This window comes from Kogia breviceps, chromosome 5 (assembly GCF_026419965.1).
Source record: "Kogia breviceps isolate mKogBre1 chromosome 5, mKogBre1 haplotype 1, whole genome shotgun sequence".
In the NCBI taxonomy this organism is placed as follows: Eukaryota; Metazoa; Chordata; class Mammalia; order Artiodactyla; family Physeteridae; genus Kogia; species Kogia breviceps.
The window spans coordinates 142,833,587-142,848,619 of record NC_081314.1 but is presented as its reverse complement, the minus strand read 5'-3'; the positions used below and the strand labels follow the sequence as shown (position 1 = coordinate 142,848,619).

Genomic DNA, 15,033 nt, shown 5'->3' with positions numbered 1-15,033 from the left:
CAAGTAGCCTCCACCAAGTTCTCTGAAATGCAGTCCCCCTTTTAGAAAATTTGAATTGGGGCAGTTCGCTTCGCACAAAGCATTTAAAAAGGGAACCCTCCCAGACGTGGAATGCTTGTTTAGACACCAGATCAAAGGAACAGGTCTGTACATCTGTGCAGTTTTTCAGAGTGCGTCCACCCATTTTTGTTTTCCCGGTGACCTCTGGGTTTGAAGGGAGCTCAGATGTGGAAGCAGCTCGGCGTTAAGTCGAGGCGACGCCACCGCCATCAGACGTTGCTCTGTTGCAACAAAAGCGCTCTCAGCTCTCGTTCCCTCTGATCCTCCTGACGGTACTTCTCCTCGAGCTTCTGCTTCTCGGAATCCGTGCAGTAAAAGGTGCAATCCGGGCTCTTCCGGATCTGTTCAAACTGACTGAAATCGGCCACGTACTTGCCGGTTTTTGAGAGAGAAACCACAGGCACAAACTCGAAACCCCAGTAGATCTCCTCTGGGACGTAAGACGTGCGGCTCTGGCAGACAGCGCTGGTGGACTCCACCGTGGCATTGAGGAGAACCACCAGCTCAAACTCCTTCTCCTTAAGGTTTTGGGGGGTGAGATCTCTCAGGGGGCTCGTCTCATCCAGCACGTGGTAGAACGTCATGGGCAGGATGAGGAAGGGGCTCTCGGAAGAGGAGTCCACGTGGAATTTGACGGTGGCCTGGTTGAGGAGGATGCGCTCCCCCTCCTTGGTGACGTGGGTCTGGAGGAGCTTCCCCGAGAGCTGGCACTGGATCAGGAGGCTCTTCCTCATGTTGGCCACCTGGATTACCAAGCACAGCTTCCCGTTCTGCTTGGTGATGACGGCACAGTGGCTGAACTTGATGGTCTCTGCCCGCTTTTTGGGTCTCGCGATTTTGGCCAGGAAGGTGCCCGTGATGAAGATCTCAATCAAGGTGGTGATGACCAGCTGAGCCACCAAGAGGAAGATGGCGTGAGGGCACTCCTCCGTGATGGAACGGACTCCGTAGCCGATGGTTGTCTGGGATTCCAGGGAAAAGAGGAATGCCCCCGTGAGGGAGTCCACTTTCATGATGCAGGGGGTGTGATTGGACGTGTGCTCACTGGGTTCTAAGTCCCCATGAATGAAGGCAATGGCATAGTAGATCACACCAAAAAGGAACCAGGTCATCACGAACGTGGCAGCAAACAGGGTGAGCTTGTATCTCCACTTCATGTCGATGACGGTGGTCCACAAGTCTTGGAGGTAGAGCAAGTATATGCCATCCACCTTGTCGATTCTCACGTTGCTGTGTCCACTCTTGGACATGACTCGGGGCCTGCTGGTCTTGAGGCCGGTTCCAGCAGTGGGCTTCACCAGGGGGGCACTGGCCATGCTGATGTTAATCGGGTCCATGGTCAGGCTTTGGGGCCACCTAAGGAAATGACAGAGGAAGACGTTCCATTGTTGTCACACGAGGTAGGAGGCCCAGAAAACAGAAACAGGGTAATCGTGTGAGATAAATACGAATGTACATGGACGTTTACAAGAAAGGATCATTCTGAGGGCAAGGTTAATCAATGTGTACTTGAGGATGGCAGTAGGATGGAGCGAGGAGCACAGACTGGAGACCAGGAAACCTGGGTTAAATGTTGACCCTCCAACTTATTTGCTGTGAGACCTGGGGTAAAAGCTCTTTAACCTTTCTGCACCTCAAATCTCTGATATGTAAAATATGGAAATAAAGTCTACTTCTCAGGGTTCTTGTGATAGTTGAATGAGATAATGGCTATAAAGTGCCAAAACAGAGCTTCACACTCAAAAAAATGATGCTAATCTTCCCTCCGTGATATCACACTCACGAGAATCCACCCCACGGGGTGTTACGAATATGCATGTATATTCAGCTCTTATGGATTTCCAGGTATAGAAAATTTAAAAATAAGTTGACTGAGCACAGGGCCGGTACTGATATCATTAAAGTGCACCATCCATAAGATACTTCTTGATACAGCGATGGGAAATGTTAATACAAAATTTAAAACCTTGTGTAGTATTCATAAACGTTTTTTAAAAAGCTACCATTTGCATGACATTCCCTGTAGTAGCAATTCATTTTCCCCCAGTCCAATGAATAACCGGGAATCCATGACCTGTCCTAGTTCTTGATTACAATGGAAAAGAGCAAGTTATCAAACAACCAAAAACAAACATAGAGTGAATAATTAAGCTTTATTAATGGCTTGATCAATATGCTGGTTATTCTTAGAAAAGTGTTCTCAATGTGGAATATTAGGTGTGACATTTAGGTATGGTGCAAAAATTCGGCCTTACTTCCTTTGAGCTAAGTAGAACCAGCATAGGAATCTATTTTAAAGAGCTAATGAACAAGTAAATAAGTACAGGCATCCAACATTGTAGCAGAACAGACTTACCTAGAAGAAGCACTGGGCTCCCACACTGAGCTCTGGGCAATGCTCTGCCCGCCGCTTACAGATAGGGACAAGCTGGGTGTGAGGCCACACAGCATCTTATAGTACCTGCCTGGTGACTGAGATAAATTACCCCTACATTCCTTGAAAAACATAATGTGAGTGATCATAGGGCAATTCTACCTGGTTGGTATGTTTTTTCCACCTCATCGGCATTTTAAGAATAATAATAATAAAATCTCCCCCTTTAAAAAGGAACTGGTATATATATGGTGGTCTGTGATTCATGCGATAATCTTTGCTGTTGGAGCAGTATTATCTCAATAGAAGTGTCTAAAGTAATCCTTTGGGCAAATCCCTTCAAGGAATCTGAAACTGTATCCATTATAGGATAACACCTGTTGAGGATGCCGTAAATCTGTTGGGCTTTTTAATTTTCCTGTTATGTTATTAAGAGTGTGTCATTTACTAATTGCCCCTTGAAATGATTTGTTTTTCTCGGAAAGGAGACTCACCGTTTCATTTTCTTTGCAAAGAAGGGTCCTAAGTTATTCAGAATTTATTTTACTTGTTGAAGCCTATTCCACTTATCTGGGGATCAATTTAGATGAAAAGTACAGAGTATAATTTAGCGTGGGCTTTACCAGACCCTTTATGCAGCACTTCTCAGTAACCAAGAGGAAAGCGACCACAGTGAAAGTTTGAAAAGGTTAATGCCATGCTGGCATGCCCAAATGCGTAGTCAAGCTCAGAACACTTTGCCAAGACAAACGCAGCTTATGGACAAGTAATTGCGTGCACTTAAAAAAAAAAAAAAAGAAATTGGTAGGGGAAAGTACATGCCATTCAACCCACTGAAATAAAAACAGAAGCTTAAGTTTTCTTGTGTGAGTGATGCAGAAGTGTCCTGCAGCACAAGCTAAGCTCCAAGCTCAGCCTTCCACCAGATTCTGGGAAACTTGGCCCTGTTTCTATGAAGGCAATGCCATGAAGCTTCTGTTTTAACCTCTGTTTCAAAGGGGCAATGGGCCAGGCTTGCGATGAGCTAAATCTTTCCCCTCTTTCTGCTGAAAGCTCTTGTGCTGCATTTTTGCACAACTGTTGTTGGCATCAGTGACACCAATGGCTATCAGAGGATGGGGGCATATATGGGAGAACAAAACGTAGAGTCTCTGGGTGGGGTGGGGGTCTTGGGATTAGCACCTCTCTGTGGAAAGGAGTGGCTGGTGGACAGCACTCAAAGGTTAGACACCCACTCCCTCCCTCTCAACATTCCTGTGCCCTCAGAACTGGGTGCTACCTGGTCACTCACTCGGCAGGTCAAATGGCGACTTCTTCAAAGCAGGTGTATCGTCCTCGCTCCCCTTCGCCCACCTGGCTACCATGGGATTCTTCTACTTCCTGAAAGAAAGAGGGACACATGGAGTTCACAGCTGTTTACTAAAACACTGACCCAGTGAAATTGACCCTTACTGATTCCCCCAAGTGCTAGGGCCCCAGCATTCACCTTCCAACCCCTGTTGATCTGGCATATTGCCCAGAATAGATCCAAGCTCAAGGGGTGTTTTAGGAATGAAATTGAAGCCCCAATCACAGCCCTCACTGTAGAATTCCCACCCTCTGGAGGGAGCTCGATAGTAAAACACCCTGGAAAGAGTGGGTTAGCTCACCCCCACTGAAGCCCACTATCAACTGACCAGCAAACTGGGAGGCAGGAAGGGGAAGTGCAGAGGAAGTAAACAGTGAGAATTGGAAGGGAAGAGTCTAGAATATTTTTACCGCCTGTGGAAATGCATTATTGCTGTTGAGTCATAGAACATTAGATTCAAAAAGAATGTCAAAATCAAGGCATTTGACACACGTTTTACAAACGAGGAGACCTGGGAGGTTGCAGTGACTTGTCTGCATCACACAGATGGCCCATAGCAGGAAGAACGAGGTCCAAAGTCTTTGGAAGCTAGACTGGAGTTCTTGTCAGTACACAAATCCCTCTTAAACCTCCAAAGTTTAATGCAATCTGTTCTAACTCCACTAGATTCTTTTGCATGCTACTTTTCTGAAATACTTCTTCCTAAACTATACATATATATCTCCCCATGTTTTTATCTGTCTTATACACAGAGGCTTACGTACACTTCACATTTCTTTTCTGATCCACAAATTATTGTAAATAATTACAATAATTACTCTTTTATCATTTAGGTAGTCCCAATTATCAGTCTGTATAGCCTTTTATATACTGGATTCTCCCAGTGTGTTCACAGCATGTTTGGCAAACGAAATCTACATCATGGCTCTATTAAGATCCAGCATCTCCTTCTTTGCACCCATTTATTTTTACCTGTGCGCTTTATCTTTTACACTTTATTATATGCTCTTAATTTATAGTATTTCATTCCTCAGCAGACTTCTTTAATGCAATTTACTTCATTGCACACTCTTCTTTCAAATAATTTTATGTTACTGCTTTAGATTTTTTTCCCTTAGATTCTGCACTCTACCTGGTTGCACTTCTAAAATATTAAGGGACCATAACCATTTCCCAAAAGTAAAGGATGGAAAGAATAATAAAAGATATTCTATTCTAATTTTCCCTCTCCTAATCCCACAAAGAAACAATTTTCTGTATGAACCATTAGTAGTTTTCTATAGTCTCTGGAAATTGTATTTATTTCTCCAGTTTTCATCATATGATTTCAACATGTGGGTTGGGATTGTAATTCTTAGAATGGTGATATCTTTACTGAAGTGAAGTCCTTGAAACTACTGAATGGAGAGGTCAATATTACACTCTCCTATTTCAGGCCAGTGACATATACATGGAATGAAGTCACTTAGTGCTTAGGCTGTGTAGCATTTGTTTTCCGGAGATAAAGGGGGAAAAAAAAAAACACATTTTGGAAACAGAACTAAACAGTAGCCACATTGAAAAAGATACTTATCTATATGAAGAACCACACTTCCAGTGCCGGGGCCAAAACAATGAGAATGGAAAAAATGGAAAGGAAGTTCCCCTCACCATTGTAGGTGGAAGGGGAAGAATTCTGTCCAAGAAAGGGGATCTGGTAAGAATGGAAGACCAGAGAAATTAACTGCTGTGAGCTGCAGCACACTGTCCTGTCAGAGCGAAATCAACCTGTAACGGACAGAAAGTCCCTGGCCAGTTAGGAGAGATACATCCGCAAATACTAAGCAAGAGCAGAGTCAGGATAGAGCCAGAAATGGTCCAAAGTGGGACAGATCCAGATAATAAAATGACAATAATAAAATAAAGATTCAGATAAGTGACAATAATACTAAAGCTTCAGATCACTAATAACAATAATCATCATACATAGATAACGCTAGAGCCATGTACCAGCCACTACTCTAGGTGCTTTCCATGTGTGAATGTAATTAACCCTCACACCATCCCCATGAGGAAGAAATGGAGCCACAGAGAGGTTGAGTGACCCTCCCAAGTTCTCAACAGCTGGCACCTGGCAGTGTATGAAGCTGTTGTATCTACACTCTCAACCACTCTGACAAGGGTGCTCAGACTTTAGCTGCATCAGAACCACCTGGAAGGCTTGGAGTTTCTGACTCGGTAGGTTTAGGGCGGAGTCCAAGAATTAGCATGTCTAAAAATTCCCAGGTGATGCTGCTGGTGCGGGAACACACACTGAGAACCACCACACTGGGATATAGATGTTGAATCGTATCAGCAGCTTAACGGCTTCCGCCCCCCTTGATAAGTCTCCGATTCCCCACTTGCCCTTAGCATTTCTAAAATAATGCTATTGCACGCAGACATGGAGAACATCCGTTTATCACTCTCCAGAATCTTCACCATCCTTACAGATAAATGAACGCCAATGACCCAGTGGCCCAAGGCTAAGTATTAATTCTTTAAAGCAGCAATATATGGAGAATCTGATCAAAACTGTCACACATTATTTATATTTATCATATAAATATCATATCAGTATTATGTGTTATAGGATATGTAGAAATTATATACAATTTAACTGATATAACATTTACAGTAAACACACAGATATTATGATATATTATTCATATTATATTAAATATATAATATAAATAATGCTAGTAGATGTATTAGACAAAATTAAGCACAGACAAGTCTCTCATTTCCACAGCAGACTTTCAGCCACCATTCTTCTAGCCAACCTGTATTTACAGGATAACTAATTCTCAACAATGTGATAATACAGCTAACTTTCATGTGATGCTTGGCTGGGAAAAAAATAAATATACTTTAAGAATGATTTCTTTTTTCCCCTCCTAGTTAGTACAAAACTGAGACCTTCTAAAAACATACAGCTCTGTTGAGTCAAATTTTGGAAGTTTTCAGTTCACCCATGCTGGGAAAAACTTCTGTGTTCCATGGTGGGCTAACAAAGTATACGCACCTGTGGAAAAATAATTTAAAAATGGGGAGACAGTGGCTCCCTAAACCTGGAATTTCTCAACCAGGCCTCAAGTCATGTCATTCTACATACCTTCAAATGGGCGGTGAGGCATGGAAGAATGAAATCCAAATCCAACCATAACTGGACTTCCAGATTAAAAGTAGAATTTGAGGCACTTCGACTTGCAAACTCTGGCATAACAGCTCCCTGTTTGTAAGAAAAGTTGCTTCTAAAGCTTTGTTGGATGTCAGATATTTTTGACAAAACAATCTTCTAATGATCTCTCTTTTTGCTATGAATCTGAAATACCTGGCTGAAGTTTCACTTTAAGGGCACATGGGTTTAAATATTAAGTAGAAGAAAAGTGCTTGACAAGAATCTAGTTGGGGTTCACTGAACTCAAAAGGTTTAAAAATAATGGAAAATAAACCCAGTGAGGCTTAGCTATCCTTTCTTTGGATCCTGTGACTGTGGCCGCACATACACATGCACCGGGGCCTTTGGCACTGGCCTCCTGCCATCTTCTACCTGCTCTTCAAAGCAGCCTAGGACTCGCTTCAATGGCTGGGCTCCCTGTTCTGAATCCACTTCTTGACTTCATCAGTGTCAGATGAGGACACAGATGGCTTTGCCCAGGTGGCCTCAGAACCGGACATGTTCATTAAAGAGAACAAGGTGGCCAAAGTTGACTCTCAGCGGATTCCAAAGGGCGGCCCTTTGATTTTATCTGCTGGGGAAATTACTCTTTCCTCCTGCAAACCCATTTCTTCCTCTCGGACCATTGAGGACTGAGGTTGGCTGGAAGGAGTGGCAGCTTTGGGGAGCCTGTGGAGTTGGACATTCTTCTTTGTGAGGAACAAGAGGCTCTGAGGGGAAGCACCAGTCAAGGTTATGGCAAATTCACAATCTAGCTTCCTCTATCCTAATGACCTGTAGTTTGAAGACATGAACTTGGAACCTCATTGGTAGAGCCGTGGTCATTTTTGCTTGTCGTGGCTGATTGTTGCTTCCACCTACGAACTGCCCCTCTCTGTGGGGTCCGTCCATGAGGTTCCTTCCCTGGGTTTGTCCCTGCAGGGAAGTAGGTTTTCACCCTTTTGTGTCAGATGTGGTCATGTGACTGCTTCGGCCAATGGCCTGTGAGCTGCAGTGACTCAAGCCTCAGCTGAACAGAGACGTAAGAATGACATGGTGCTGGGCTTCCCTGGTGGTGCAGTGGCTGAGAGTCTGCCTGCCGATGCAGGGGACGCGGGTTCGAGCCCCGGTCCGGGAGGATCCCACGTGCCACGGAGCGGCTGGGCCCGTGAGCCGTGGCCGCTGAGCCTGCGCGTCCGGAGCCTGTGCTCCGCAACAAGAGAGGCCGCGACAGCGAGAGGCCCGCGCACCGCGATGAAGAGTGGCCCCCGCTCGCCGCAACTAGAGAAAGCCCTCGCACAGACATGAAGACCCAACGCGGTCCAAAATAAATAAATACATTAAAAAAAAAGAAAAAAAAAAGAATGACACGGTTCTGTCACTGCTCTCCAGCGAGGCTCAGATTGGGCTGCTCCTTCCTCTGGATGGCAGTGCGGGGGAGGGGGCAGCTGGGGGACACTTGGAGCTGAGCTACAGCTGAACCAAAGCTGACTTGTAACCCAGGTGAGAAAAAAACTCTTGTTGCCTGGTTGACTTCCTGGACTTATTTGTTACTGAGGCAAAACCTAGTGAAAGTCTGACTGCAGTGATGCTCTTACTACATATTTTTGGATTAAATATCTGACCTAAAAGGTGCTGTATCTAAAGAAAACATGTAAAGTCTTGAAATATCCCTCAAGGTAAACTTCAAATGTTAGTTTATGGCTAAACACTGAAGAGAAAAATAAGTACGAATCTCACAGTATTTCAGTGGGAAGAAAGACTTGCCTGACGCCTAAGGACAGCATAGAAAAAGTGAATAATTCTTCTCATTCGATTACTTCTAAATCAGTACGTAAATTTATCACGACAAGACAACTTTTCCGGGCAAGATGTAAGGGCCTCAGATTCTGTCACTCATTTCTGTGGGGCAAGAAGCCCTTGGCCAAGGTTCTGGTGGCCTCATAATCTGTAATGACGAACGCATACGGGTTTATGTCAGAATATAATTAAACATAATTAAACATGATGTCATTAAAAGGCACTAGGCCCTTTTCAGTGCAATTACAGACAGTATTTTAGTTAATCCTTCTCTTGACCTTGTGAAGAAAGAGTTTTCTTCATTTTCTAAATGAGGAAACTAAGCTTAGAGAGATTCCAAATAAGTTACACATGTTCATGCAGTTAATACACAGAGGACCTCGTTGGCAAAGCAACTCTGTCTCCTATCTAACCACGGGGCACCTCGGTCCTCAAAACTAAAGAACATCACTCCTAATGATGCAACGCATCGTAAAATAAGGTCCTGCTCATTACATGTTAGTGGCCCTTCCAGAATAAACAGCTTTGATTTATTGCTTATCCTGTGCCAGATCTTACATAAGGTGCCGTATATTAACTTAACTCTCACTTAGATTCTGAGAGAGTTAATATGATTATTCCTGTCTTCCAGGTAAAGGAAACTGATACAGCACAAGGTCTGTTTGAGTCTGTAATCCTCGCTTCTCATCTCTATAACATGAATTCACCAACTTCAGCGAGTGCCAGAATCACAGGGAGGTCTTGAAATGCAAATGGCTGGGCTCCAGAGTCTCTGATTCAGTAGGTCTAGAGTAGAGCCTGGGAACCTGCATTTCTAATGAGTTCCCAGGTGACGCTGAGGCTACCAGTCTTGAGACCACACCTTGAAATCATGGTCTATACTCTTCACCACTTAGAGTTATAGAGAATCTGTGGGAAATTCACAAGCACGTGAACTGGGTTGCCTAAAAGTTCAGCCTCATTCCTTTCAAGCAAAGGAGCGGGCCCTTCGGTGTGAGAAGGAAGAGAAAATTAATGGGGCTGAATGTACAAATATGGTAGCTGTCGGGTGGAGTTTTCAGTTAGCCAGGAAAGGTGTCCCAGGGGATAAAAGTTCAGGTGAATTGTCTTGAAGGGAAAAATGAGAATTGGGGAGGAAAGGAAAGCAATTGGTTTAAAATTGCTCTAAGTTTTCTTCCTTGGATGATATGATATCATCCTACAGTTGCTTTCGGGGTTCACTGGCTAAGAACATCAGAGGCCAGAGGAAAGATCCTGGATTTTAGGGCTGAAGCTAATAGAAGAACCTTAGCAATTCTCTTGGTCAAGCTTCCCCTAAGTGTGTGGTATAGGTATTCCACAAATAAAGCAATTTGTGGTCAGGTAATTTGGGGAAGCTTTGCCTACAGAACCTCCAAGCACCTCACTATCCCCACCCACTGGAGACTCACACAGCACATTTGTATATTACAGGGTCTGAGAAGTTCTACAGCAAAGAAACATGCTTAACTCTGTAAATCTGGCCTTTATCTGACATGTGGGGACACTCCAAGGAGTGCTGATCTGGTTTAAACTTTGCACTTTACATCTGGGGACAGAGAGGATGACAAAGGTTGAGCGTGAGTTATTCAAGGTCACTGAGCCAGTGGCAGGGGTAGGGACGGAAACAAGGCTTTATGAATCTTAGTCCATTTGATGGGCAGATATCTTTCTTTGTGGTCATGAAATACCTTGAGATGAACTATCCATCTCCCTGGACCCTGAAGACAGGACAGCATATAATAAGACTTGCAGCTCCAGCATCGCTTAATAATGTTAATCAGAAATCCCAGTTCTTGGGTCCCACACTCGAGCCACTGAATCAGAACCAGTGTCTTAAAAACACCCAACTTCCTAAAGGATTATGTGGCTGGAGGTTGTAAGTGATGGCTTGGAGAACTGACAAAGCCTTTCTTCTGCCTTATTATACATCGGAAAAGCAACAAGTACTGCTTTAAAGACAAATCCCACATTTTACATCGCATGTGAGCATCTAATGATCCAATTTGCCTCTGTGGTCAAATATTGAGCCTTTTTCCTAGGTTTCCATTTCATTATGATTGTTTCAAATTCCATAAGTAACTAAAAAAAATCCTTTGGTTTGCATAGTTATACCCTTTACTCCTCAATGTAGATTCATTAAAAATTGTTTTCATTCCATAGAACATCAGGTTTTCTCTGGGCAAATACAAGTTTAAACAGATACTGGGCTCAGTAGGAGACTCATTTCCCATTTTCCATGGAAGAGAAACCGAGCACTGGAGTGAGGTATCATTTGCTGAATATTTGTGTAAAGACAGTTCAATTTCAGGCCCTTTATTTGGGAGAGAGTTCTCTAACCCAAATAAAACATTCTACATCTGTCTGTTGTTACGAGTGACCAACTTCAGCAGAACATCATTACTTAATAACAGCTACTTTCCTATAGAGTAAGAAAGCAGCAGCTAAAAAGCAAATGGAAATTTCCTTTGGTTTTTACCACCCTTGGTCTCTCCGTGCTCCAACATGTGAAGAACGTGGGTAATAAGCATATACTCCCCTCTAATCACAGCACGGCTTGGACATGCATTGTTGTAAGATGACTGGTGAAACAGGAAAATTTATGTCTGAGTGGAGAAAAAAACCAAGGCGATCGGACTGCGTTAGCCTCCCTAATGCCTCCAATTTTCTCTTTAGGGAAGGGATTTAACTAGCTCCTGGAATCCTACTTACTATTCTAGTCTGGATTAATGCAAATGTAACACAGAGAAGATGGCTCCACCTTGTTTCCTTTAGATAAGGAGATGAAAATGTAGAGCATTTGGGTTTGTCTGATCATAACCCATAAACTGGAAACAATTCAGAACGGAAGGCATCTATTTTTGCAGATGGTACTTGTAGAGAAACAAGTTTTTTTTTTTTTTTTTTTTTTTTTTTTTTTTTTTTGCGGTATGCGGGCCTCTCACTGTTGTGGCCTCTCCCGTTGCGGAGCACAGGCTCCGGACGCGCAGGCCTAGCGGCCACGGCTCACGGGCTTAGTTGCTCCGCGGCATGTGGGATCTTCCCGGACCAGGGCACGAACCCGTGTCTCCTGCATCGGCAGGCGGACTCTCAACCACTGCGCCACCAGGGAAGCCCGAGAAACAAGTATTTTATTTAGTATATTCTATTTAATGAAACTTCAAACTGGGCATAGTCAGAGCGCTAAAAGACGAAGAAAAGAACGGAAAGCAAGCAAGTTTGTGTTCTCAAACCCGCATCTCTGTCCTTCAAAAGTTGCTTGAGGCCAGGTCACTGCATTTTTACATTGCATCATTATATAATTTGCAACACTCAGATTGATTTTTCCCTAAATAAGTCTCTCATTCACTAAGACATTGAACCCACTGCCTTTAACCACTCACATCTATCTTTCTTTGTCTCACATTTATAATATTTTTTACTATGATGAAGGCATAGAAACATAGAAAGCATATCACATTATAAATATACATACCGACTTCGGGCCGGTTTGTTTTCTGGCTTCATGCTGACTACTTTTTCTTCTGTTAAAAATAAATTTGGAATTGTTGGCCTCGATCAATTGATGATTAATGGGCTTTGGTGTGATTCACCTGGATGCGAGGGTGAAATTCTCCTCTTTGGTGATTTCCATGCTCCTTATTTTCAGGATTGGAATCTCAGCCCAGACAAAGGAAATTATGACTTTTGCTTGATTTGGAACCAAAATATTTAACAACGGGATGAGTGTCAAAAGGTTTTGAAATTCATTTTCACTGTCAGTCTAAACTTTGACCACATTTCTGATACAGAAACTGGATTATCACAGGATCTCGGGGGACACAGTTTACACCCAAATTCTTGGATGGTGGTAGATGTACTTTAAGGACTGGTAATTTTTCTGAGTTGTCTGCTTGCCCCAAAGTTGAAAACACAGGTGTTTGTGATCACTGGGTGATAATAAGAAAATTTCAACTTCAAAATACCTTCACATTTAATCAAAGTCTGAGACCTTTGGCAGCTAGCTAATCTCCATCAGTAAACAGTGTAAGAAAACACTTTCTACCAATCTCTAGTTAATTAGTTGGGGGATACTGGCCCGATTTTGGTGTTTTTAGGGTTGCCAGGTAAAATACAAGATGTTGAGTTAAAACTGAATTTCAGGTGGACAAGAAATAATCTTTAGTTTAAGTATGTCCCGTGCAATACTTGATATATACTTATTCCCAAAATCATTGTTTATTTGAAATCCATATATATGTACCATGTAGATATAGTACAAAGGAGTCCCATATTTTTATTTGCTAAATCTGGCTTCCCTGGGGAAGAGAAGATCAATGCTCAAAAGTAGCTCAGAAGGTCAAAAACCTCAAAAACAAGGTTCAATACACAGACCACTTTCTTAGAAGAACAGCAATCCAGATTTTCCCAGTACTAGGACTCCTGGAAACGATTCTAACCATTATGGCATGAAAGCTTTTTCATGCATGGTACATCAGAGGGTGTCAGGAAGTCTAGTAAGCTGGTCTCATTTTTAATATTTTAGCTCAGGGATTCTTTTTTTAAATTAATTTTATTAAAGTATAGTTGATTTACAATGTTATGGTAATTTCTGCTGTACAGCAAAGTGATTCACACACGCATATATATATATATATATATATATATATATATACATTGTATACATATATATACATTCTTTATATTCTTTTCCATTATGGTTTATCACAGGATATTGAATACAGTTTACTGCGCTGTACAGTAGGACCTCACTGTTTATATATTTCTATACATAATAGTTTGCATCTGCTGATCCCAAATTCCCACTCCATCCCTCCCCCGCTCCTTCCCACTTGGCAACCACAAGTCTGTTCTCTGTGTAGCTCAGGGATTTTTAACCACCTTTGTGTTATAGCTCTTTTTGGCAGACAGGTAAGACCTAAGATTGCTTTCTCAGAATGTGTTTAAATAGACAAGAATAAAATAAATATGACTACAAAAGTCACCAATAATTTTTAAATGCGCTCATTAAAATATTTTAAAAACAACATTGTGCTCTGTTTTCAAGTATTAATTAAGAAGAGCTAGCATCTTGAGAGGGTGGTGAGCAGAAATGTTATATTTCAAAATCTCTGAAGCAACTACGTGTTGAAATACTGTGACTTCTACTATGACAAAGTCACAGTTGGGGCTAAAATGACAGTGGTGTGTTACACATTCATAGTAAAAAAAAATAAAGGAAGTCTAAGAGGTGATCGAGAGTAAACAATTCCTCTTCCCCCACCCCTCCCCACCATCCTAGGACATGGACGCTCCTGATTCTACCCCGAATCTCTTCAGGCTCCGTGCACCTGGGTGTAAACCCTGCTGTGAGTGAGGCTTCTATATACCGTAATTCTGATAACGCCACAGAACTCGGGCCAGCCTACTGAATCCTTCTTGATTGATCTCCCTGCAAACACTCCCTTGCCATCGATAACAAAGATGCTGTTACTTCTGGAAGAAGAGTTGAGCTATTTCACAGAATTGCAGTCAACTCCCTTTCCACTAGGACATCCCTGGCGGCATCATGTTCGCAGTCACCATTACTTTGGCGTCCACGTCATCGGAGCAACGATACCATGGGGAGACAGTCCAGCACGCCCTCCTCTGGACACCATGGTACAGTCTCTTACATGGAAACAAAGGAGGAAGTAGCAGCTGAGGTACACACGTAATTCTCTGTCCTCACAGCCTCACGGGCTGCATTTCTCAGAACTGTGAAGCTGGATTTTAACAGTTAATACACTGTTCGGTTGCATGCAACTTTGTATTACCATGATTTCATCATATCTCTTACTAGGAAAAAGAAAGCATACTCATCTACAGAGTAAAGCAGACAATAGTTCCCTTTACAAGTCCTCCAGCAGCCTCTACTGCTGACAGGATAAATCCCCATCCCCTCTGCAAAGCAAAAGGCCCTTCTAGGCCCTGGCTCTCGCACCCTCTTCATCTTTGTGGCCTCCAGGATTTCGCCTGGTGTGTACTTGCCTTTTCCCGACCTCTCAATGTGTTCATGGCTCCATGGCCGGCAGCTGCTCCTTCCTGAGGGTGCTCGTCCTGCTCTTTCCTTCTCCGTCAAATTCCACCTGTTCTTCAAAGGGCAGGTTGAATATTACCTCCTCTGTACTTAAAAAAAAAAAAAAAAAAAAAATTAAACACTTCTTCAGAGGCAGCGTAGTGTAAAGGTTAAGAGTACAGTGTTCTGCTTCTGTTACTAGTTGCTGTGTGACTTTC

General features: G+C 42.9%; 1 protein-coding gene across 1 annotated transcript; it reads right to left on the bottom strand.

The window, feature by feature from the left end:
- Positions 1–223: 223 nt before the first annotated feature.
- Positions 224–3,803, bottom strand: KCNJ15 (potassium inwardly rectifying channel subfamily J member 15). The gene is made up of 2 exons (XM_059065301.2): positions 3,726–3,803; positions 224–1,416 (listed from the first exon to the last, which is right to left on the bottom strand). The coding sequence occupies exon 2, from the start codon at positions 1,395–1,397 to the stop codon at positions 270–272; it is 1,128 nt and encodes a 375-aa protein (XP_058921284.1). The 5' UTR covers positions 1,398–1,416; positions 3,726–3,803; the 3' UTR covers positions 224–269.
- Between the last annotated feature and the right edge of the window lie 11,230 nt (positions 3,804–15,033).

Coding starts and splice junctions, on each gene's coding strand:
- KCNJ15 (XM_059065301.2), bottom strand. CDS start 1,397: ATGGACCCGATTAACATCAGCATGGCCAGTGCCCCCCTGGTGAAGCCC.